The 26,008-nt window shown below is 42.1% G+C and overlaps 2 protein-coding genes across 3 annotated transcripts in view; both read left to right on the top strand.

The window, feature by feature from the left end:
• Positions 1-9,046, top strand: part of PCLAF (PCNA clamp associated factor) — a 55,468-nt gene extending 46,422 nt beyond the window's left edge. Inside the window, exon 5 of the mRNA XM_064456949.1 lies at positions 8,916-9,046. The gene's annotated coding sequence lies outside the window, so the exon portion shown is untranslated. The remainder of the gene's footprint in view (positions 1-8,915) is intronic.
• A 107-nt stretch (positions 9,047-9,153) lies between these two features.
• CSNK1G1 (casein kinase 1 gamma 1) overlaps positions 9,154-26,008 on the top strand; it is a 65,752-nt gene continuing 48,897 nt past the window's right edge. For both annotated transcript variants that reach the window (XM_064456938.1, XM_064456937.1), the window contains exons 1-3: positions 9,154-9,331; positions 16,762-16,802; positions 21,288-21,357. In XM_064456938.1, the coding sequence (XP_064313008.1) occupies positions 9,154-9,331; positions 16,762-16,802; positions 21,288-21,357 (289 nt within the window). The remainder of the gene's footprint in view (positions 9,332-16,761; positions 16,803-21,287; positions 21,358-26,008) is intronic.

Genomic DNA, 26,008 nt, shown 5'->3' with positions numbered 1-26,008 from the left:
TCTGAGGCTCTCTTTTTGCTGTTAAGCAACCTGGTATTTTAAGATGGAAAAAAAACCACAACAAAACAATGGGTGTATGTGGTGCCTGGATATCAGAGAAGAGAATATCTGCAGGCTTCTCATCCTGCCCTGCGTCTCTTGCAGACCCTTTGCTACCCTGTTTTTTTCTCATTTTCTCTGTAGTGTCCTCAGAAGTATCTACTTCTGCTGGAACCTGATCTTACATGGTCTTACGCAGCCTATTTTTGCAAGCAGAGATGGTATCCTAAATGTCATGCATTCTGCCAGTTGTTGAGAAGTCTTTCAAGCACTGCATTTTAAAGCTGCGATCAGTTACTGCAATATCAAGAGTTTAATCTTAAGAACTTTGTCTATGTGATTGTTCCCTCCCGGGACAGCGGTGCAGCAGGGGATGCAGGACTCCTTGGGGCTGCTGAGGATGCAGCATTGGGGCTGGTGGTGTGCAGACAGCTGTGTGTGGGCTGAACACCTGTGCTGTTTGGAGGTGTTTGCTGCTGACAAATGGGGATTTGGCACTCTGTCAGGCTTTTACTGCAGAGGGATGTGTGTCTGACTTCTGCAGCAAGCCTCAGAAGATAGAGGGAAGCTGATCTGGCAGTTGCTCTTCAGTCTTTTCTTTCCCTAGACTAAAAAAAAAAAATTAAAATATGCAGAGCTCAGGTTTTATTAGGAGATTTTTTCATTTTATTTAAGTGCTCAACTGTTCATTTAGCTGTTCCAGCATAGTGTAACTCCTCAAAAGGAGCACTAACCCTCTTTTTCTGGCAGATGGTAGTGCTTTGTTAAACCTATAAGAATACGCAGACATGGCTGCTGGCATATGTTTGGCTTGAACTCGAGCGGGGAAGAAAAGTCAATGAATCTAGCTTGCATCACACAAACCATTTCCCTGAAAAATGGTCTATTTTTTGTTTTGAGACTCTTCTTATGGAAGAACTAAATTACAAACTAAATTACTATTTCCCTCCCTAACATTCCTGGATTTCATGCTGAGCTCGTGTAGAGGGTATTTAGAACAAAGTTCAGGGATGAACTTACAGAATGAGTGCTTGGATCGCTCTTGGTGAAACAATCAGCCGAGACCTATTAGGAAAAGTAACTTGCCAGCACATTAATTGTATAATCCTCAACTAAATGTGTTTTAGCAGGTTCACAAGGTCTTCGAGGAAAAGAATTCATGGAAGTTCACTTCCCTAGGATGGAAAATGGTATGAGTCCATTTGGGTTCATCCCTTCCTGTAAAAACTGTGTAACTGTAGGATGCCAACTTGACAGTCCCATGCATTCATGAGTAACAAATGAGTGTAGTCATCCGCAGTTGTCCATCCTTCTCCCTTCCCAGCAATTTAAACTTAAATACTGTTTGTATGTCTCATCTTGTACAGTGTTTTTAATGCCTCTGAAGAGCTGAACAAAATGAACTGCACAAGCTGAAGATTAAATTCTTGGGTCAAATGATTCAACAGAAGCAACTCGTAATGTTTAAAAGGCATCTGTATTCTTCAGGGTTAGAAAGAACCTCCCCAGTGTGGGACATCTGGTGTGATGTGCACCTGCTTGCCATGGTCTGCAGCCAGCTTTGTCAATGCCATTATCAGCTTTAAACTGCAACAGAGGATTTTGACCTACTTTTTCAGTTTTTCTGTTGTTTTGCACAACATTGACTCGGTTTCGGTGTCCTCAGTCTAGTGCTGTTTGGGAAAGCACAGATGAATGCTGATCTCCTCTGTGAGGAGGTGCTCTTGGGATACAGGCAGGTAGTCAAAATACATTCCCATAATAGGAGGCTTGCTGGGGAAGTGTCTCCTAGTAGAAGACCCTCTAGGTAACCAGAAAGCTCTTGAGTGGGAAAGAAAAAGGAAGGGAAAAATAGAAGTGTATTTCTCATGGCTGAGTGGATAAAGCATTCAGCCTCTGCATCCTCCCTTCTGACTAGCATGTGTAGATAGCCAAACACCAGAGCAGGATCCTCTTCCAAGTCAGACAAAGATAGGATATTTGGTTATCTGTTAATTTTTCTCCTTAGGAACAGGGCAGATCTCGTAACTCTGTTATTTTCTCATTAGTAGAACAGCAACTTTACCAGAGATGAGTAATGGGGTGGCTTTGGAAAAGAAATGTTTGTTGGGGCCAGTTGGAAAGTAGCATTGGGCAGAACCAGAACAAGAAGGGAAACATCATGGAAGGGAAGAGATGATGAGGTGACATGAGAAGGCATGAAGGGGCCTGAAGCCAACGGAGGTATGTATCCATGTAGAAGAGAGCAAAGTTGTAAGTGAAAGGTTTATTAATCACATTTTGATATAGGAAGAGTATTGATGCCTAGGAAGCTGTTAGTGTGCAGTGAAGCAGAGGACACAAAGCGAGCTTGTTCTTCTTAACAGTGTAGGCTGAGAACGTGAGTGAACAGGTCACATGTCCTGGTTTTAAAATATTCCATATTACCTGCATCCTGGCTGTTATACCTTTTGCAGAGGGTGAACTGTTTGTCCCAATCTGTGGCAAAGCAAGCGAAGTTTGCTGCTGCTGAAGGCTCTACTTTTTATGCAGAATGAGGATAGGAGCTGGTGCTCTCACATCTGTATGCTTATAACATGTCAGTTGAGAGCCCTGGAGGAATTTATAGTCTTTGAAGTCATGTGAGAAGTAGTAGATCTTGTCTGAAAAGCACTCCCCAGATCAAGAGACTTACCAAAAGTATTACATGAGCACCTGGGGTGGAAGTTGGAAAATGCAGTGAGAAGGCATGTGCTGTGTCCTAAAGCAACGATCTTGGAGCTGCTTTGAGAAATTGAGTTTTTGTTTCTGTAGAGAGTGGGATGAGATCAACCATCTCAAAAGAAAATGGGGCTTTCTTGAAGGTGTCTACTTAAAAGAAGGAAAGAGGAATTGTAGGAATGAACCACTTCTGCTTGTTAAGGTGGTGATCCATCCAACAAGCATTTGCAGTTTGATTTCTAGCATGTTTTTACTCCTTCGTGAATCAGAAATGCACCCAGACCTGGTTCAGGTATGCTTGATTTGATTTGTAATTTCAGTTTGGACAGATTTTCTGAAATTGTGCCACAAAACAAGACTAGCAGCTCTTGTTCTCCAGAGTATCTCAATGAAATTTTCAGTGCAAGGGAAGCAAGGTTTTTCTTTGAAGGGTAGGAATAAGGATTGCTCTGGCTTCTTCACGCCAGTCTCTTGTTTGTGTTGTCCTTTACTACTGCTGCTTTCAAACTTAAGGACTTAATTGAGTAAACTGGATGTCCCTGAGCAATGTCTCTGTGCCATAACGAGTGTTCAGTAAGTGATAAACCTTCCTTAATGCTGGACTGTGTTATGGATCACAACATGAACAGCAGCTGCCTTCAACACTGCCTAGAAGCTGGTTTGTAGCTCTAGTGCTGCAGTTCTATTGATGGAGGTGAGGTTGTGATTTAGATTTCAGGTCCGAAGTGTTTTGAAGTGTGGAGGATACAAGGTTGTGGTTTGGTTTTTTTAGCTAACTGCTTTAAGTAATTTTCTTTCATTAAATAACTGTTCCCGTGTCTCCAACTACATTGTAGTGAAATGAATACTGGAATTGGACTGAGTCACTGTTAGGGAAGTGTCTTCATGCAGCTTTGTTTAAATGCAAGTACCTTTCAAGAGCAATCTTGCTGAGTGGGTGGAAAGGTAGGAAGGAAAATCGTTATGAAAAAGTTTGAACCATGGCAGGAAATAGCCCTGGCATTCTGAGTAGTCTTTAAATATTAAAGTGACTGACTTCAAATTACAGTGTAGTCTTCATTCTTTTGCCACTCCTCTTCCAAAGCCAAATGCTTTGTTAGTCCTCAAAAGCCATATTTGATGCCATATTTATTACAGTTGCTTTTTAGTATGTAGAAACAATAGTGAAAGATCTTTGTGTGATTGTACTGACAGCTGGGATCTGCCCGTTGGATTGACCGTAATAAAGAGGTTATCAAACGCTTGGTTTGCTCATTCATTGCTGATCTGAATTCCTGTTTGCAGGAGGCTTTCTGCTGAGAGAGAGGATGTTTAGTGTTTGCAGACTGTCAGGTGTGACCTTTCCATCCTTCTCCCTAGGGAGACCTTATACAGATGGGAAATGGGGCAGGATGGAGCTTATAGCCATCAACATCTTATTTCACTAGCCAGAAAACATGTGGTGGAGCTCTGTGCTTAATCTGCCTGAGACAAATGGAATCATAGAATCATTAAGGTTGGAAAAGACCCTTAAGATCGAGTCCAGCCACTAACCTATCACTGCCAAGTCCACCACTAAACCATATCCTCAAGCACCACATCTACCCTTCTTTTAAATACCTCCAGGGATGGAGACTCTACCATCTCCCTGGGCAGCCTGTTCCAATGCCTGACAACCCTTTTGGTGAAGTTTTTCCTAATATCGAACCTAAACTTCCCCTGGCGCAGCCTGAGGCCATTTCCTCTCATCCTATTGCTTGTTACTAGGGAGAAGAGACCGACCCCCACCTCGCTACAACCTCCTTTCAGGTAGTTGCAGAGAGCGATAAGGTCTCCCCTCAGCCTCCTCTTCTCCAGGCTAAACAACCCCAGTTCCCTCAGCTGTTCCTCATAAGACTTGTTCTCTAAAATGGAGGTGCTTGTCCCATCTGAGATGCACTAAGCAAAATGGTGTAAGTGTCAGATGAAGCAGTATATTTCTGATGTCGGATCTGAAACTTGGTATACGGGGCTTGAGCCTAGTTCAGTCTTTAGTCTCAGGAGGGCATGTGCTCGCAAGAGGCTTGAGCAGCCCTTAGGGGAATAATGTACTTGTGTCACTGAGCACTGACAGAGCATGGCCTGCCCTGCAATCGCTGAAAATCTAGGCCAACTCATACCAACCATTAGAAACATGTTAAATTGTATGCCTTTACTTTTTGGTGACTTTCAGCCCTGTTTTATCATAGCTGGTAAAACACGTTTCTATAATGATGCTATCTTGTGCCAACAGGTAGCCAAACAACTTTGAAAAGATCTGCACCTAGGCATTAGGTTCTGCTGCAAAACAACTTCACTATCTGGATCCATCTACTCTGCAGGCCAAGAGCTGGTAGGACTTTATGGCAGAAGGAAGGTTAAATGGCTTCTGGCATCATGCAGGAAAACATTGTAGTGCATTCTTAAACAGCCTGTCTCTTCCCAGTCTACCTCATGTTCATCAGGGTTGTTTAGAAACCCTTTCTGGTGGTTTAAGCTTATATTGACTTTTCTTATGCTCTCTACTGGCCATGTAACTGCTAGCCGAATGAGGAAGGAAAAAAAATCTGTTTGCAACTTTATAAAAATTGTATCATTCTTCTTTCCTGTGTTGTAATCAGTCTCCATCATGCAGATTTTGCCTTTCTTTCAGGGTTTTTAGCCCCTCTTCCATGTAGTCCTTCATAGTAGTATCTCCTTGGTCTACAGAGTCATGCTGCCCCTCATGTCTCACACAATGCTGTATGTTGTTTTTTTCCAAGCATAAACTGGGCAGGGTTTGTGCTCTTGCTTGGAGACTTCTTTCTGTTACCCTTTTGTGAGGCCTGTAGTTGTTGCCCATGGATTATCCAACCTGGATGAAAATAATGACCTTGGTCTCCAGGGAAAACAAATCCTTCTCTCTAGCTTTGGTAGAATCAAATCTGTTTTCCAAAGTGCTGCTTTTATTCACATCATTCCTCTGTTCTGCTCATCTTTCTTACTGACCCAACCCTAGAAGCACTCCATCATCATCCTCACAGTTGATTTCTGTTTAGCAATAATATTCCTTATTTTCAATGACTGTCCTCTTTTTACATTGTTTGTTTTGAAGCAAGTCTCTCCTCCCAGGACAGGTTGGGGTGGGGTCCAAACAAAGCTCTTTTCTGATATCTGATAGAGCATCGTCATTGTTTCTGCAAGCTGGTTCAACAAAGCAAATACAACTGTGCTTGCGTCTATGCAAACAGCTCTGACAGCGCTAACTCACCCCCTCAAAATGAATGCTGCAGCTGAAAGTATGCTGAGATGTTGGTGGTGAAAAACCAGTTCATCCTGTTTGTCTGTAACGGATGCTTCCTGCTTATCCATATTCAATTTAAAGTATTATGTCTTAAATTAGTTTGAGGTACAAGTAAATCTTGGTAATATTAAATGTCTAATTTCTTGTATGTGAACATCTCCAGCTTTTCTATCTCTGGCTAGGCCAGTGGTGCTTAATCACAAATGGCGTTTCACACATTGCCTAGTACCATGTTGGGAGCTTGATGCTGCAGCTTCTGGGCCGGTATGGTCAAACTGGTAATATGGATGTGATACAGTTGTTGTCAGGTCTTCTGAGAATTTTCAGACCACCTGGATTTGCTGCAAATGTTTTCTGCAGAGATCCACTTTTGTGCAGAGCAACAATGGGAACTAATCTGCTTTTTCACTCTAGCAAAGAGGGTTGCTGAGTCACAGGCTAGATGAAATATCCTGTGGGTTGTAACCTGTGCAACCTGAGCTAGGTTCAAAACATCAATATAAACTGTTCAAGATGGGTGGTTTTGTGGGATTATGTTGCATGAAGAATCCATTCACGTTTATGGATGTTTGTTTATGCTATTATTCGTTCCTCAAGTTCTTTCTAATACACTATGAAAAGGACACAGCATCCTTCCTACAAAGAAGCCTGTTCAGAGTCCTGCAAACTCCCTGTATTAACTCAAAGTATTAAAGCTGTGCATTCTCTGTATTTAATATTCGCTTTTTTGCAGAAGTATTTAAAAAAGAAAGATCTAGGGAGGAAGCCCAAGCTGGGGAGAACTGTGCCCTCTTTTGTGCAAACACACAGACCTGCAAATGGAAATGTATAGCAAAGGTCAGAGTTGTGCTAAAGACTAGCTCAATATTCAGAAACTGGAATTTCCAACTGGTAGCTACCTGCATTTTCTGGATCTAGTGTGAATGACTTCTGCCTTGTATACAGACGCCTTAGATAAAAATTTCCAGTAATAAAAGTATACCACAGATGAAGGCTAGGGAAAGCATACTCATATTTCAAAAGGGGTAATGCTTTTAGTTCTGTGCCACTGTTTTATGGATGGGTAATAATTCTTGGCTTTTATTTTTGGGTAACTGGCAGTAAGTAGGTTAGCTTCATCGCCTCATGAAATAAACAGAAGAAACCCATGCTAAATCCTCTACGAATGTAGAGGACTGAGCCAACTGCCTTGGTAACTTTTGAACCCTTATGAATATAGTTGTGTTTCTGGGCGTATCTGATAGCATTCGATTGATGATGTCCTCCTACATTGACTATTGTTTAGGTGATTTCATTTAGCACTTCTCTGCTGACTTTGGAGGCATTTGTAACTTACATGAAACATCTGCATGGATGCCTGCAGCTGAAGTAGGACACAAACCTCGTTTCTAAAATTATTCAGGCACTCTTCCATTCACATCTGGAAAATCATGAATGCAACGGTGTCTCCTAAAGGAGTACAATCCAGTGCGTATAGCCCTGGGATGTGGGGGATAGCTCCAGGCATGCTTATTCTAGTTCTTGCTGAAGAACTGCACCACAAGCATCTCCAGAGTGTCTACATCTGCTGCCTAATACCAGCTCCTGATGCAGCGTCCGTACAGACAAAGCATGCTGCAGTTTTTCCCTTCGTTCTGATTGCTAGGGAAGTGAGGGGAAGCTCACCCACCACCACTGGTACCTCTGGGTTGTCCCATCAGTCGCAATGGTCTGTTACAGAGGCTTCAAGTTTCATGTCAGAGCGGTAGAAATTTCTTCTGACCACAGTGGGGCCAAGCTGAATTGTCTGGCTGCACTGACAATCCAGTGTGAGTTCATGTCCTAGGAAAGGTCTCCTGGTGAGATGTCAACCTTCCCTGCGCTCCCTGAACTGCGCTTGCAGAGCAGGACCTCCTGGGTCTGTACAGCTCCTGCCTGTCGTCTTTAGGCCGGTCCTTGGGCACAGAGGAACCACTTGGCCTGCATGGGTTGAGAAGCATCTATTTCTTGTCCTCTTTTGACAGAGTTAGCAGTCTGATGCTCGTGAGATGCTCCAGTGCACTGCTGGAGTAGTCCAGAGTTTCCTGCCCTTGAGGTTATGGTGGTGACAAGTTTGGACACACAGGAGGAAGGTGTACTGCAGTTTCTCTGCGAGAACTGTTAGGCTTTTGTTTGCCAGTCGTGAATACAGGCTGCTGGAGAAGGTCTTGGCCCTTGAGTCCCTCACCCAATTCCATTAGAACATCTGTTTTTCCAAAACATCTTTTGGTTGTTTTTTTTTTTCCTGGCAACTAAATCACACTAGTAACGTGAACTGTATGTTGATACAGCTTTCAGGAAATTTCTAGCTTTTTAAAAATCTTTTTTAAGTTTTTAAAACTTGCTTTGGCTACTAATTTTGGTCATCTCCATTGACCAAACTGAAAACAGTTTCAATTAGCAAATATACCTGAGGTCAACTTTAAAAGATTTAAAATAAAGGAGAATTTGACTTCCTAGGTGCTTCAATATTTTCTTCTCTTGGCACCTTTCACTTGCCACTATTTTTTTTTGTCTGGCTGTTGTGTAATACTTTATAAATGTATGAAGTGAGAAGAAAACAAACTTTGCACTTCACAGTTTCTTTAAAGATGGGACATGATCTCCTTGCGGTTTCCACCTGATGTGCTGGTGTAACTGAAGTTGCTTTTGTTAGTGTATGTGGTGTGAGTCCTAGTAACTCTGGTAGCAAGCAGTAGGTGGGCAGCACCTATCTCTTTGGTGTCAGGACTTTTTATCAGAAAATTGTTAAGAAAATTAAGTTCCCGTATAGCTGTTAATTTCCAGAAGGTTCTGGACGTCGGTCCTGTTGTACATTTCTTGCTTGGTATTTTAAAATAATGATTTTTATTTCATATATCCTTTTTCTTTTCTACAGGTAAGAAGCCAAAACCAACCTGCCTTTACTGAGTTCTCAAGAACATAATTGACCGCTTGGTACATTATCAAGATGCATTAGGAAACTAGATACGGTGCCAGAAGAACTCCATGCGTATCCATGAGTCTCTTGGAGCCTGACTCAGATACTTTTGGATATATATTTCTACTCCAAGGAGAAGAGCGCATACTCCAATTCCTTTCTGCCAGCTTGCTGGCAGAGATATTTCACTAAGATCATGGACCATCCTAATAGGGAAAAGGATGAAAGACAACGAACGACGAAAGGAATGCCAGGAAGGAGCGGGCATGGTTCTCGACCAAGCTCGTCGGCATCTTCTGGCGTTCTTATGGTGGGACCCAACTTCAGAGTGGGCAAGAAGATTGGGTGTGGGAACTTTGGAGAACTCAGACTAGGTAAGAAGTAACCATTTTAGTGGCCTGCTTTACCCACATTAATATTCCAGTGGTGAAATGCTAAATACATAAAACCTTATCCTGGCTTGAGAAATGCGTGTGCTTGGCTTTTTGCCGAAGTGTCGAGCTGCTGTACCTGAAGCTTCTGACTCAGAAAATGTAACTGTTAGCATTATTTTTATTTGCATAAAGTCAAAGTGAATACACTGGAGAGGCCAAAGATGCAAATTTTGCACAACCCCAACAATGAAGGCTGCTCTGTGCTCATGTCTTGCATAAGGTAAAAAAAATCTTAACTGCCTGGGTTGCTAAATCTTGCTCTCAATTTCTTATTCCTAAGCTAGGGCACCATATTAAAGTACTGGGTGAGACACTTTCCCAGAACTTGGCCACATTTCCTTCCATGTCCTTCACTAATCCTGGTGCCCTAGTTTCAGCCCCATTGCCCACTCCCTCACCTGTCCCATGTGTTTGACTCACTGGTGAAGAGTGGGGTGTACTGATTGGCCATCTGTCTGCTGCCTCTGAGCTGCTGAACCAGCCCAGCAGCCCGTGATTTTTCGTGGTCTGTTGGCCTTCTAACCACATGTCTTGCAGCTGGTCGCCCAAACAGATGGCTATGCTAATGCATCATTTGTTTAGGATGGTTTAAGAGCCAAATGCACTGTGCTGCAGTGCACTGGGCTCTTAAGCCATCCTGAACAAATGATGGTTGTTTTTTAGATGAGGCGGGAGAAGCAGCCCATGTGTTTAATTACATGCCCCTGAGTTCCCAGTGTATGGTTTTGGGGTAGCTGCTGTAGATCAGAAGCAGCACCTTGTGATGGTCTTGTTGCTGACTAACTTAAAATAGTTGCACTTTTCTGCTGAATGAATTGGATTGCTGTGGTAGTGAACTTGAGAGTGCTCAGGAAAGATTGGCTGACATACATACCGAATTTTGGGTGAATGCTATTTATTTAGAATGGCAGTCAAAATCATTTGTGCATCAGGCACAAGGGATGATAAATCAGGAAATTGCTTCAGGTAACCAAAGGGTTATAACACATAACTACTGATAGTATCTTTGTAGATTCCTGCTCGGAGTCTATGTGATCTTAGACTAATCTATGTAATCTTTCATTCTATGGTTTGGTTATTGCATCTGTATGATGTGCCACTTCTCCATGGTGTGAAGATTAACCAGCTTGCTTATGATCTGTCTCAGTGAATGGAAAGTTTAGTTTCAGCATTACATCAGAGAAGTTTTATTGATTTGCAGGAACAGAGATAATGCTTCAAAGGTGGAGAGAAATCAAGGGCAGGTACAAAAACTCCCACCTCCACAAACATGACCATAATTGGCAGCTGAAGATGAGTTTGGATTCCTTACAGTAACATAAGTTGAATAGCCGTATTGCATTTTCAAAGCTCCCCCTGCAATAGCAAAAGTCACAATAGCAGGATCCCCATGAAGATGTTGAATCACTTTGTAATCCACACTCTGCTTTGGGGTTCAGCAGCTGTAATGGATTCCTCCAGGTAGATGGCTCCGGGTGTTTATTCAGCTGGTGCCCAAATGTTGATCCTGTTTCCATGGATGCTCTTTTTCATGTTTTTCAGTTTTAACAGTATAGGATTTCTGACTAAGGTATTGTTTCAAAGCATGGATGCAACACAAGAGACTTCACTTCTGAAAAAGTTGGTTTAAAGAGAAATTAAGTTTTAACTCTGGAAAAAGTAAAGCCTGTTAACTAAGTGGCCTTTTGGTTTTTTTCTCTCAATACACTGGTAAATGTTTTGCTAATACTGGTTAAGTAGCATGCTGTATTTGGGCAACAGGCCATATGGACTGATAACAGCAATTAGGTGTAAGGTCCTTACAGAAGCTATATTATCGCTCTTTTAAAAAATTCTGTTGCTTTTTGCTATTCACTATAGCTTTAAGAACCCCTGTTTCCTCAAGTATCAGATATTTCTGTTGCACAGATGTGATGCTAATTATCACTGAACTGTGCTGGGGGGCAGGAGAAGCAGTGAGTCTGAAATAGGAGCAAACAAGTCTCTGATAACAGTGTTGGCCTGCAGAGATAAATGGCATGCCCTCTACTTTTTGCTTTTTTTTTTAACATGGGTTTGGAGAAGTTAAGCGCCAATGAATGCTTTTAGTCAGACAGGAATGAAGTCACACACTGATAAATAAGGGGAAAATATATTTTTCCAATTCCCCGAAGAATTGCTTTTTCCAGGTGTTGTGTTTTCATTCTAAGCCGCTCTTGCATTGCCCTCCAGTGCTGGACAGAGGACGGATTGTTCAGGGAGGAGATGGCATGTATGTACAGAAGCTATTTTCTGCGAATATCAAGCTCGCTGCTTAAGGTTGATTTTTCTTGCTGCAAATACATATAGCCCCAGGGATGTTATTTTTTTTGAAGCATGTAGGAGCAGCACGGTTGGATTCCAGCACGCAGACAAGCTGAAATAGGAAGATGAATGCAAAACTTAGTGTCTGGCCCAGAGTAATAAGATAAGACAGGATTGACTGGATGCTCTTTCTTTGGACAGGCTGCAGATTAAGTGGTATGTAAGAGCTTTGGTTTCTGAAGTGGCTCATCCTACTAGCAGGAGTACTGTGCCAGCAAAGAGAGGGTATATTGTTTGCTGTCCCTGTGCTGGACTCTGCACGCTTACAGGGATTCATTGCTTTTAGTGCAATGCCAAGCCCTGTCATGCAGCTCCCAGTTGTCTGCCAAGCTAATTCTCGTGCTGCCTAGGGAGCTGGAGCATGCCTGAAGTTTTATAGCATGTCCTGTATCTCTACCATAAGCTGATAGGAGAACCGGCGTTATGTAAAACAGCCTGAGAACAGGCTCATTGGGCTGTAAAATCCTATGATGTAAATAGGTGCTCACTGCTCAGGAAAAATGAGATTTAACTTCTTAGAATTGGTACCACGATAAGCCATGGCTTTAAACTTCACCATAGAAAAGATATTGCCAGCTGAGCCTGCAAAATACATCCCTGTATTGACTTGTGGACTTACCCAGTGGGTATTTCTTGTATATACCTGAAATCCTGAACCATGAACCATGCTAGGGGTAAAATAAGCCTCTTCTAATGTCTCATTTTTCCCAGTGTTTGGCACCCTTATTTAGTAAAGCAATTAAATAGGTACTAATGCAAAATTATTCCAGTTGCGGTAGGTTGGAGGGTTTTCTAAAATAAGTGTTAAGTTCTTGGTAGACCAGGGGCCTCTTTTAATGCAGAGCTGTAGACTGGAGCCCAAATCTTTTTGCTCTAATGCAAACGTTATCTGGCATTTTCAAAACAGAGCTTTCGATTATCATTTATAAATTATGATTAATGCAGCTTTCCTCTCTCTTTGGAGGGGAAAGAAATGTTAGGTGAGCTAGATATCGTGTGTTGCTTGTATCCTGCTTTGATAGGCAAATGCACCAAAGCGGTTTTTGGAGGAGCCTGTGTTTTCATGTGCAAAGAAATTGTGTAGTATCCAGAAGTTAGATGTCAGCATGATTCACGCAGAGGTCTCATGAAGATTCAGCGCAAGCCCCAAACTAGAAGAAAAGCTGCTTATTTGTACATTGCCAAGTCAAAGCAGGTCCATCAGATCTGAGAAGGTGTCCCCTTCAAAAGCAGGATCTGCTGACTTCTGCAGTTCTGTTTGAGGCCAGGAGCTTTGCTTTAAAACAAATAAAACAGTTTTTAAAAATTTAAAATATCGTAATAGCATCTGATATTGGGGTTGGTTTTGTCTCTTTCTCAAATAACAAAATCATCATGTGAATATAGGGCTAGAATAATGCTAGGCGTGGAGGGCACAGGTAAGAATAGATCTGGTGTAGGATCCACTCTAGGAACTGTTATTTGGAGGCACGGGCTCTAGAAGGGACAGCAAATCTGGCACTACAAAATCGATGTGAACTCATGTTTCAGCTACCCATGGGATCTGGTCTCTCTGCAGATGCTATGCTGGTTGGGATGATCTCTGCGTGGTCTTCAGGATGACCAGTTGGGTATTTGCTCCGTTACCCAGCCCTGACCTGTCATCAGAATGTATTGTCCATATAACAACAAGCTAGACAGAAAGGTCAAAGCACTTTTGATTCATGTTGTTCATGAGAGTTTTGTACTTGTGACTTTTAACTTTGACCTGTGGGAATGGTGCGCACGAGAGATTGTTCACTTTGGGCTTTTCAATCGGTCTACAATCTGTCCGTATATTCGCCATATCTTACTGCCAGGGCTTGAGAAATCCACTCTCTTAGGTTTCCCACGTGAATGCCAGTGACTTAATGCATCACTTCTCATTTAGAATATGTAGTTCATAATTGTCAGTGGAACTACCCAAAACTGAGGCATGAACTTAATCGCTGCTCCATCAAAAGCTTTGCCTGAACTTGAAAGGCTTTTGTTAACACAGTTATATCATCTGAGCTCTGTTACAGATCATTTGTCTTACTAAAATAGGATGCAGCTTCTATTCATGGCTTATTCTACTGTGCAGATTTACTTTCTCCTGTGAGAAGTACTGCCTTTAGTCTTCCGTTTTAATCCCAGTGCTGCTTCAGGGGAGGAGGAAGAAGCCATTACACCTTGGATGGTGTGATAGCAAAACCAAGGGGCAGATCTCATTCTGGAGCAAGCCAATAGAGAGATTTTGGGGATTTGCTGGCAAAGCAAGCATCTCGTGCTGCATCTTTGGGAAGGGCTGGGGAGTGCAGAAGCTGGACCCATTTGCACCTCCTTATGTTCAGAGACTCCCCATAGTGTGTGCTTTGAAGGCGACGAACTGGAGGATTAATTAGTTCATTTACCTTTGGCTGCTGGCCTGACATCTCAGGCCAGTGTTTTGCTAATCCCAGTGTTTTAACTGAGGAATTTCATTACCAAACTATCTTCTGTCTAGTCCTCAGCCTTGTGAACCAGACTATAGTAGGCTGGATTATGGCTCCACATGCATGGAGGCTGTTGGCAATTTTCTTCTCTGCCTTGAAATGAGTGTGGAAGAGCACTGTTTCCCCAATGTTGTTATCTTATGTCAATGGGAGAGCACAAGTGTTGCTAGAAAGTCTGTGGTCATCACTCCCTTACATCCCTGCATGTTGAGCCTCAATACTACCTTGAAATGGTGCATCTCCAAGGCTGTGATGGAGGTTGTGGGACCTGTAGCAATGGCATTCCCATGCCTCCCTCCTTGGTTTTTTTGCTGCTTAAAGCATCTCTCTCATGTATTTGGGCCAGAGCTTCTCTTAGTCTGGCTCAGTGTCCTCAAATTGCGTGTCTTGATAGGAGTTCAGTCCCTATCAAGAGGAGGAGGAAGTGTCAGTGGGTGACCTACATCTGGAGCTGCTGATATGATTCGTTTGCTGGTAGCTAATAAGGAACAGATAATTTAAGTATATTTACGCTGCCTTCTTTTAATGTCCCTGCATGTTCTTCCCCCACCAGCCATCAGATGGCATCAGGCTGGAGCCCTTATCTGTCTCAAAGGCTGAAGCAGTTTATCCTGCCACCTGCTTTTCAGCTGATTTGGCCTTCCAGCTCTTTCAGTGCTTTGATGCAACTTTCCAATGTCTGAGTGTTCCTGATGCAACTGCAAAACTTACTTTCTATGCCTTGTTTCCAGCCTAGACAGAATAGCTTTTATTGAAAGATCTAAAGAAATAGATTCAAATAACCCAGTGTTGCAACAGTTAATGCTGGGGCTCATCTTACACATTTGTTTGCATAAAACACTTCCTCTAAGGATATTTAACCTTGCATTTAAATGCCTGCCCCGTGTTAAACAGTGGGGATGGTATCAAAAGAAGTTGAATTCAGAAAATATGAAGCTGTTATAAAGCAAAATAAATAAATGGGGAATTTCCCCTGATAAATATTTCAGGATTTAAAGATGACTGTCTTCTCTCATGCTCATAACATCTTTAATTTTTATTGAGTCTTCAAATGCTGTTGCTGCATGCAAGGGGTGACATGGCGTGTTTTTTTGATAGTGTCACATAGATGTTAGAGCTGCCCCAACTCCTACCTGCTCTGAAGTGTGTCACTCCCTGTCTTGGACTTTCCCAATAGCTGGTCTGTTCTGAGGAACTGGAAAGTGAGTGTGTAATAGAGCTGGGCAAAGCTGGTGCTACAAACACGCATTGGTAACTTCCAGTATAGATTGCTATTGAATTTTGGAGCCACACAGTCACTCAATGAAAGCATGACTTGTGCTGCAGCAGTGCTAGCAATGATGAGCAAAGAAGGTCAACTCTTCCCTGTATAAAACCATGGGGAACTTTGTGCAGTGGAGGCTGCCCTTCTCAAAGGGCACAGTGGAACTAGAGGAGGTCAGAAAGGTAGCAGAGATGTCAGGATGATGGGACAGATCAGGTACAAGGACCGCCTAAGCATCCTTCCCTGGTGGTATATCTCCCAGGAGACTTTGCTGTCAGTCATGAGCAACATGGAGAAGGTGAAAGGGGAATGATTGTTCAAATCACATAGCAGAGGAACTGGAGGACGTTGAATGATATGATAACTGGCAGCTTCAGAACACACACAGAGATGTTCCTTGACACATGTAGCTGTGTATCTGCCACAGATCACTAAGGAGGCCAAGGGCTTGATTCAAACACCAGACAGGTTCCGTTCCAGCTGTAGCACGCTCTGGCTCAGAGTTATGGAGCCGCAATATACTGGCAGCTGGCTTCATGTCTGCCTGATTATACTCGTACTGTGCTCTTGCCCTTCGTGCTTGCCAGAGCTAGTATCAGACTAAGCACTGCTCTGTGCTTTGGGGTCCTGAGAATGGGTTTTGTTCTTTTAGCGTATTTCTTAACGTCACTGGTATCGTATTGCAGCTGAGAGTTATTGGCCTTGTTAGATTACGAGGGTTGTCTTTGTGCCACTGGCATACAGAAGGCATTTTACACATGGTGCCTGCCTGTTTGAGAAAGAAATAAAAGCTGTGTGTTGGTACAAAGGTTATTTTCCTATGCCTCCTTGCAGTAGTTGTTTTGATGCATGATTAAGCTAGTGAAACTGCCATAGGATCATAGAATAAAATTGTTAAGTGTATAGCAAATTCAAGACATTTCTGAAAGAAATTATGTTCTCATTCTTCACTTTTTTGTTCCCCAGGCTTTTTTTTGGCACGATGTAGATAATAAAACCTGATGTGTCTGGGGTAGCTCATCGAACACTTGCATTGAACATAAGAGCTGCCATAAAACATGTTTACCTTATGCTGAATGGAAGATAGTGTTTGCCTGCCCTGGTGAACTGCTGCAACTTATTTTGAGGCTTACACGTTGTTAAAGGCATGAACTTGAGCAGGGAATTGAGAAAAGACAGCTCTTTGCTATCAGTAACACTCTTCTGCATTTTGTTTCTAGCTGCACATGTTGGATAAGGAACTAAAAGATTTTTTTCTTTTTTCTTGGCAGGTAAAAATCTCTACACCAATGAATATGTAGCGATCAAACTGGTAAGTAGAAGCTTTAGGTGTTCTTAAATGACTTGTACTTAATGTTAAAAATTCAGACAAAAACAACTGTCTCATTTTGGGCTTAATGCTGCGCTCGCCCTCAGCTAGAATAACTTGTATAAGATAAATTCTTGAGAACACTAAAAATGAGGGAAGAACCCATCCCTCCCCCTGCTGAATGCTTTTGGTACCTAAATGGTCTGTAGCTGTCTTATACCAGTGAGAGCATTGTCCCCCTTTCTAAGCTGACTGCCAGGTCCCAGTGAATGGGAGTAGTTGCTGGTTTGCCACCTCTTCCCATTCCCCAGGTTGAGCCTTTCTGTTCAGGACTCCATCGATTCTCCAGACCCTTACCTCTCTCTAGATGGGCTGTTGTCAGAGTGTTTGGTTAGGAGCGGGGCACTGTGCAGCCTGCTGCTCCACGTTTTTGGAGTCAAGAGTCAGGAAAGAGGGTTTTTCAATGGTTAAAATTCCCTTGGGGGAGAATAGCACAACTCAGTCTGATACGATGCTGAGAGACCGTAGATGCAGCAGGGAAAACAAGATCAAATTCAGCAAAGGTGTGTCTTTCCTCTAGCTGATTTGGGTGGCCAAGGGTATAAAACCACAGCATCTTCAGCATAATTTTCTCCTTTTTTGTCATAGGATGGTAAAAATGGATCAAATTGGCTTACCAAAGCATTGCAGGAGTTGTGTTAAAAAAAACGATCCTCAACAGTATTGAGCTTCAGAACTTGTGCAAGCAGTTTCGTCCACAGCTCTCTTGTCACCCACTATTACAAGCCTCAGCACCAGTTATGTGGTTATTTTCTGCCCTGCAGTTGATGTAGCCCTCCCCAGGTGCACACAATGACAACTTCCATGTTTCTCATACCTGGACCAGCGAGAGTCCAGGTAGAAAGTCGTCTTCTGAAGACTGCTTCAGGGCATGAAGGCACTGTGGTCAATGGTGGTTTGAAGTAGGAGACATGGGGATGGCAAAACTCTCTAACTTGTAGCACTGCTGGATTTATAAAAGCTTAGCCCAGTAGTTAGTGTTTATGCCTTAACTTTTCTTATCTGTAAACTAAGACTTTCATTAGTCTCTTGGGGTTTTAAAATTTTATGTCTTCAGATGATGTGCTCTTTTCTTATCTGTATGCTTTTTAATCACAGATCCAAACCTGAACCTGAAGTTAAAGTTCTAATGCTAATTTGATATTAGTAGCCTGTTTGCCCAACCGATGTTGTCTGGCAAAATGACAGGAGTAATTCAGATTACAGAAGATCATGATGGACTTTGCACATTAGTTCTGATCACGTCCAAGTGCCACAGATTTTTATCTCTAGCATTCCCCTTATATGACGTATAGTAGATGAAAAATAATTAGGGATTTGCAGGAGGGACTTGTTTTCAAGCCTATTGGCAAATGTCAGAAGATACTCCCTAAAATAAAGACCTGCAGTGGAGCTTAGGTCATCCTTGATATGGATCCACATCAGGAAGGAGGACTGGTGCTTGTTGAGTAGCTCACTTTTTAGGCAGGTCTGACAATAGAAAATGAGCTCTGGACACAGACAAGGTGTTTTATTGAATCAATGACACATCTAATTTGCTTTCAAAGATAATCCCACAAAGTTATAGCATTGGAAGGTGTAAGGAAGTGATAATACAGGAAAAACAAAGCTGTATTAGTCCAAAGGATGCTCGTTTCTCTCGAAACAGTGCCTGCAGCGACACCTCCCAGTAACCTGAAACCTTTCAATAACAGTATGGCAGAGCCAAATGGCATCACCTTTATTGTTACCTTAATCTTATTTTTTCCAGTGGCATTCTACCCACCCCACCCCCTCACCCCCCCACCCCCCAAAAAAAAAAAAAAAAGAGAAGCTGAGTGTTAAAGCAGTTACTCTGCAACACACTCCAGTTCTATTTGCTTCAAAATCTTTGGTTCTTCACATTTGAAGGACTGGAATTGCCATCCAGTGGCCATCCAGGCATTCACATACCTGCTCCATTTTTGAGACGATTAGTGAGGGAACGGTAGAAGAGATGGGTGCTTTCTGGTCTCCTAATCTTAGACCATATTCCCCAAGGAGTAAGAATTACTCAGCCTCCTCAGTAGCGAATATGCTGCTCTTATGTGTGTACTTAACTGTCACTTTCTTTATCCTTTGAATAATTTGCTGACTAGTGGTAGAGTAGCTGCTTTCCGTGTACTTGAAGGCAATATTTTCTTTTATCTGCATTGTTGAACCAAGTCAAAACTCTGCTCCAAGTCCGACTAGCTGTGTGAGATAGTCTTGTGCAACTGCAACCCTGCTGTCTCAGCTATTTGTGCCTCCTGTCGTGATGTTAAAGCTGGAAAATTAGAGAATTGTGTGACGGATGCCAAAGGACTGATCAGAAAGTGATGTGAAATTCAGCGCTAATATTTCATGGTTTCTCTTTAGGGGTGGGGATTGTGCTGCATCATGGAAAATTGCTGGCGATGGAGCATAGTGACTGTGGTCTGACTTGTGTGGTGTCACCGTATAGCTCCTCGTCCTGCTCTTCAGCTGAACGTTATTTGGTTACAAGTTCACAGAGGACTTTGTATTCTGAAATGCCTTGGCTGTATTTACTGGTTTAATCTTCTGAAGGTTTTTAATGCTGAATCGCACATAGTAGGAATTTCTTCCTGGCATGAAACGAGCGCATTAAAATACAGATGTAGTTTGAGCGCAGGTACAAAGCTGTACCCTTTCATAGTGATCATGATGCCCTTGGTTCAAGTTCTGGGTTTTGTACATTAGGCAGCAGCAATTCAGTTATTTTTGCTACAAACACAACATCTGCCAGCTTCCTTAAGCCCTTGGCCTACAGGACAACCATCTGTTCTGGTATGAACTTCTTAGAAGCTGCCACGACTCTGGCAAGTGTCCAGAGCTCAGGCTCCAGCAGCTCTGATGCAGAAGTGGTTTGGGCCTATTTATCTGGACAAATAAAATATTCCCTGTACAGGCTGACTTCCTGTTGCCCTAAATCCCTTTGCCATGCAGGTGTCTATAAACTCTCCCTCAAGCCACCATCAACGATTACCTTAATTTAAATGCAACTTATATAACAAACTTGTTTTTGCCTTGCTTTGTATTTGCCTTCAGGACAGGCGCAGTTTTGCCTTGAGAATATTTTTCACCATTGTTTTCTAAGTAGTTGGTTATATTTGACTTTTGAAGCTTTTAAATATCAGGAAGTTGAGAAGCAACCAGAAGCGTTTTTTTCCCCTTGCTGGCAAACAGGGGGGATGACTTGAGCTGGTGATGAACAGCTTGGCTGGAGGTCAAACTTCCTGAATTCCTGCAAAAATCATTCTTCTCACTTAAAGGGAAGTCTTTAATGTGGAGTTCATGCTAAGTGCGGAGGTTAGTCTTGCAGTACAGACCACAAGTGAAAAAAAGAGAACTGAATCAGCTGAAGCCTTTGTGTCCTCACATGCAGACAGAAGAGTTGTTCCACCATACTGAAGATGTTGGCTCATTCTTGTCTATGTTCAGCCTGTTTTGGATGCTCTTGCTTGAACTTATAGGAGCTGATGTGAAACATACAGGACTCTTTTTCATGTTGGTCTTAGGGGACTCCTTTAGAGGCAAACTTCTGGACAGTGGGTTCTTCTCTTATCTGAAATGTGAGAAAATAAGCAACAATCCAAAGGAAAATTGAGGCCAGTATTAACTTTCATTTCAAAGTAGTCTGGGCAGTAGGTGAATCCACATTACTGCCTATCCCAAATGCATGGTTTTATTGAAAATTTAATTACTCAAGTCTCTTAATCCTCTACATGTTAACTTTGTATATTTAGAAGCTTTATAATCTTGCATGTTAATGCCTTTATGGATTGGAGCCATTAAGTTTTGTGCATAAAATGCAGATGAGTAATAGTTGAGAAATGTAATGTTTTGGGTGCATTGCAAACTGATCTTTTTTTTATTCTGTGTACAAAAATAAAATATTCTTGAGTGCTTTGAGGTGTTTGACTAACACGTGCTAGTGAAGGGGGAAAAGTTTTGTGTTTTTACCAGATATCTGGCTATACTGTAGCACTTACTGCAAGCAAGATTGTAGATTTATACTGCTGTGTTCTGCCTTAAAACACAGATATATGACTCAACATTTTTCAAAAATAGGCTAGTGACCAACAACAATATTGTGGGCAACCACAGTCCACAAACTGAACCTGAGACTTGGTCTTTTGCAGCTTTGACTTTCCTCCTGCCAATGTCCAGGGACATTCTTCAACGACCCAGGAGCTTTGAATGATTCTTGAATTTCACTGCCATGAATGAACTTTGTATTTAAATGAGGAAGTTATTTCTCCCCCAGTGTCTTATTGCTTTTTGTTCTCTACTTATTTAAATGACTTCTAATGGTGAAGTCTGTTGTTAGACTTTCAGTCTAGGGTGTTTTATCTTGAAACTTGAAGCATTATGTCAAACTGATTTTAACCAAATTTTTTTCTGTTTTAGGAACCAATAAAGTCACGTGCACCACAGCTTCATTTAGAATACAGGTTTTATAAACAACTTGGAAGTGCAGGTAAGTAAACATACCTTAAGCTTATAGAAAATTTGTCATTTCTTTGTTAGATCAAATGTCGCCATCATATTTGTTGTGTAACCCTGACTTGGACTTACTGATCTGGGCAAATTCTTTTAGCCTCATACAAGTTTTGGAAGAGATTTGGTCAGAATAACATCATAATGATACTGGGAAATTATCTGGACCTGGACACTCCGGTTAGTGAGGTTTGACTGATATGGGAAATACCCATGAAAGTCCATTTGTAAAACAGAGAAACCTTTGATGGAGGGAAAGTTACTTAAGTGTAGAATGACAGATTTCAAAAAGGTGATATAAAGTCTTAAAATCTAGGAAATTGTGTAAGAAGCATAGAGCTTTTCTAATTAAAACCCGAAATACTGTTTACATTGATATTTACTAAATCATAAATGTGTCCAAAAGCCCACGAGCTCAGTAGCCTCTGTGTGACAGTAGCCTACAGCAAATATGAGCAGAATATCACAGGACAAGCCAGAGGTATTTTAAATTACTTTTAATTTCTTTTTTCTGCCACATTCTCTAATTTCCCTATTATAGGGCTCCAGCTTTGTCTAATAGTGTTTGGATTTTTCTTCCTCGAATTTATGGTTGCTTTTTAAACCTATGTAGACTTTTAGCATATGCTGTTTCCCATGCCAGGGATTTCCACAGCCTTGACTCCCCACCACACAAGGAAGTCTCTCTGAAGCAAAGACCTTCTCTGTACTTTCTGTGCCTTGATCATATGTTGAGCTTGGGTTTTTCCTACATTACTGTAATTTTTTTACACTTCCCTCTGATTTTATTTTTCTGATTTTCCCTGGATGGGCCTAGCTTCCACTTGCAGAGGATGTGCTCTCACGTAACCAAAATACTAAGTCGAACAGAATGAAAGATATATCCGCTCTGAGTTCATAATATGCAGTGCCTGAGCAGTCATCTTGCATTTTTCCTTTCTGCTTGTTCAAATCAAGTTTTCTAGTCAGTTTCCTTAGTTTTGTGTAGCACATCCTCTGGAGATTGGGTTGCACTCCACATTTTGTAGCTTCTTTGATCCTTGTAGGGTACAACATCTGGGTTGTGGGAACCAATTAAGTTGTTGCTATTGGAAACACTAAGATATTGTGGTGGTTTTTTTTTTTAAATGAGACTTGTTTACTGAAATAAGGTGTTCTTTTCTATGTATTTTGTATTTTGGTGGTAGCATTTGGTACAATGCACAAAGCTCCTGTTAGGTTAATGTTGTCACTTAATTCCATTTACCTGTGGTTTTGAGACTTAAGGCATTTCTGCTGAAGCCTGTGTAGTAAATAAATCAAATGTAGATTCATAGAGTAAGAGATACTTAATTCTGCTCTTCACTCCCTACTTGAGTTCTGTTTGCTTGCCATCTCTGTGATACCCTCGTGCATATGTCGCATGACACATAAATGAATCCCAATCTGCTTTTTCTACACCTGTCAGCTTTCTACCACTCTTTTAAAAGTGTTATTGATGAACTCGAAAACTGATTAAATACTGGGGCCTTGCATTTATTTTGGTCAGATTAATTATTTTTAATGGGTTTTTTCCTGTTCCTAATGAATCTAAATTTATCATCCTACAACACTTACCCAGACAGGGCATTTCTGCTCTATCTGATGCTGTGCACGCTAATAGAGGTATTTCTGAGTATGCCACCATCAGGCGTGGAGATCTTGCCTGTGAGATCTCTCTTCCCTTCATTCTGGGGGGGGCGCTGACTGTCATCTCAAGCCTTTTGGCCAGTATTTGTCAAGAGACTGTTGAGAAGCCTCACAAACAGGAGCCCTCAACACAGGAAGGACATGGAGCTGTTGGAGCAGGTCCAGAGGAGGGCCACAAAAATGATCCAAGGGCTAGAGTGCCTCTCCTATGAGGACAGGCTGAGAGAGTTGGGGTTGTTCAGCCTGGAGAAGAGAAGGCTGTGGGGAGACCTTATTGTGGCTTTCCAGTACTTAAAGGGGGACTGTAGGAAGGATGGGGACAACCTCTTTAGCAAGGCCTCTTGTGACAGGACAAGGGGTAATGGTTTTAAACTAAAGGACAGTAAATTTAGACTGGTTGTAAGGAGGAAATTTTTTACAAAGAGGGTGGTGAAGCACTGGAACGGTTTGCCCAGAGAGGCTGTAGAGGCCCCATCCCTGGAGACATTCAAGGTCAGGTTGGATGGGGCTCTGAGCAGCCTGATCTAGTTGAAGATGTCCCTGCTCACTGCAGGGGGGTTGGACTAGATGGCCTCTAGAGGTCCCTGCCAACCCAAACTGTTCTATGATTCTATGAACCAATGACTTTTATTTCTACCTCTGTGTGGTCCCACAGGCATTGCAACCCTAGCTCCAATAATCCGTTGAATGCCATTATGAGCTTTTGCACTAAAGTTTTGCTAAAACAACTGGAAACAGACCAGGAGCTCAGGTGGAGGATGTGAGTGTGGTCTTACCATGAAACTTGGAAGCTGAACAAAATAAATCCTGGTGGAGTCAGAGTGCCAGGACCAGGGAGCCTTAAGTTGATGCCTGCCCACCATGGTGAGAATTAAGGGAAGATAGTCTTTCTGTAGAAACAGATTGGTTCTAAATATGTGCCAACTTTGGGCAAGTAGCTGGGTCTGTTCTCAGTAATGTTTTTAATGCCAGGATCCCTGTAATGGTCCTTGCTTAAAAACTTCAACTGCTTGAACAGCCAGCCTTGAACTTCCAGTAAGGAGGACTGGTTACTTGAAATGATTGCAGACTCACCAAATGAAAACTAAAAGTCTCCAAACCCATTGTGCGTGCGACTCAGAGAACAACAGTAGTGTTACACATAACATACTGTTCAATAAAGTAGCCAATTAATCTTGACAAATAACATGGCTGACTGCGAACCTCCCACCGTTAGCCTAAAAAATAAGACCAGTAAAAGCATTGCTGTAACGCTGCGGTAGCAGTGTGGTCCTCTTGTTAGTGCAACTGCTGCGTTCAACTGCATGTACAACCAGATGGTCTCACTGAGCAGTCTCTTTGAGAAGTCAAAATTGCCATCACCTGCAGCATTTGGAGAAAAACTGGATTTTTCCTAATAAGAATTTTAATGGTGATTTCCTTTTTCCTGGATGTTCATGATAAACATTTCAAAAGTATATTTCTCGTGGATGCCAATCATAGGAGAACTTAGGTGGGCCACAGATCAAGTAGGAATCTTTTTGTAGGATAGCTTTCTGTGTGTTGGAAAAGGTAGTTTGTCTCTGGTATGTGACTGGATGTGTCCACATGAAATTGGGACTAGGCTGGAGGGAAGTGTTTTGTGGCAGTCGGCCTTCCAAGAGAATAGTCTTGGATGCTAAAGACTGCAGAAAATTTGGTCATGACTTACTTGCAACACACCAGATCAAGAAGCACAACTGCCAAACCGAGGAGCTTAAAGGTTTTGTGCATCAAAACCCCTTAGAAGCCCAACCCATGGTGTTAAGGCGGCATGAAGTGCTTGAGCACACTGGTAGAAGTGCTACTTTTGGAGACAAATTTGCAACCAGCTCTGTTACACTGACTTTGGAGCCGGGTCCTGCAGTATATTGCACAGAATACTTTTGGGGGCCTTTGCCCCAAAATTTTAGAACAATTCTACAGTTCAGTGCCTGCAGGATGTATGTCAGTATTGGTTACCTGCTTCACTTGTTGCCATCATCAAAAACTAGTGAAATTAGTCTTTTTTTTAGCTATTCAGTCTAGTTTTGCATTTTCCTTGGTGTAGTTAAACAGAGTAGCAAATGGCCCAATAATTCAGGTCTCTGCCAGGAGTTAGTTCCTGGGATAAAATTCTGTGTGAACGGAGGAAGCAGCACAGCTGTGTGATAGCTACCTCTTCCTTTTGCAGCTACTCTGTGGCTTCCTGTGCCATGTGCTTCATCAGCATCGATGTTTAAAGACTTTCTGACAAGGTGCCAAAGTTGCATCTGTTACCTCCCATCAGCACAAGCTTCTTCATCTGCCACGTGACTCAAATGAAGAGCAGTAGTCAGCTTGGATTAGCTGAGAAGACTGGATTTCTTGTGTCTCATACATCTTAAGACATATTTCACACTGGATTAAGACATACTGGAGCTGTGAAAAGTTTGATAAAGGGATCTAAACTGTATGAATGTAGCTCTTTTGGGTGCTTCTCAGAATAGCTCAATACCTGTGGATATATCAAATGGATTCAGAAGTAGTTAATAGAAATAGTCCTGGGTCAGAAATAACCAACTAACACATGCCTCCGATGTGCTTTTGTAGGTAATTGATGCTATCTCTGATGTTTCAGTGCCTTCCTGTAGTAAGAGAAACTAGTAGCTCCCCTATAATTTCCTACCTTGTCCCTCTAAATGGAGGGATGTTTGCTTACAGAAATGGGTTTTAATGATTTTTCCTTGAACTTCCCCCACCCCCCAAGAAAAGGCGAGGGCCTGCTGCACAGTGACCATCTGCTGGTTTCTTTGGTCTCACTGGGGAATTAAATATTTAATAACCTAAGATAGTGTGTGACTGCTTTACCTTAATGTAAGCAGTGAGGCAAACAAAAGCAAACTGCGGGCACAGAGTCAAGGACCTGATGGTCAGTCTGTAGGGTGTCTCAGGAAACTACGAGAATTCCTTTAGGTTTTAGGTAG

The sequence above is a fragment of the Phalacrocorax carbo genome, chromosome 7, assembly GCF_963921805.1.
Source record: "Phalacrocorax carbo chromosome 7, bPhaCar2.1, whole genome shotgun sequence".
NCBI lineage: Eukaryota > Metazoa > Chordata > Aves > Suliformes > Phalacrocoracidae > Phalacrocorax > Phalacrocorax carbo.
The sequence above is the reverse complement of the archived record's forward strand: the minus strand, read 5'-3'. Positions and strand labels throughout refer to the sequence as shown.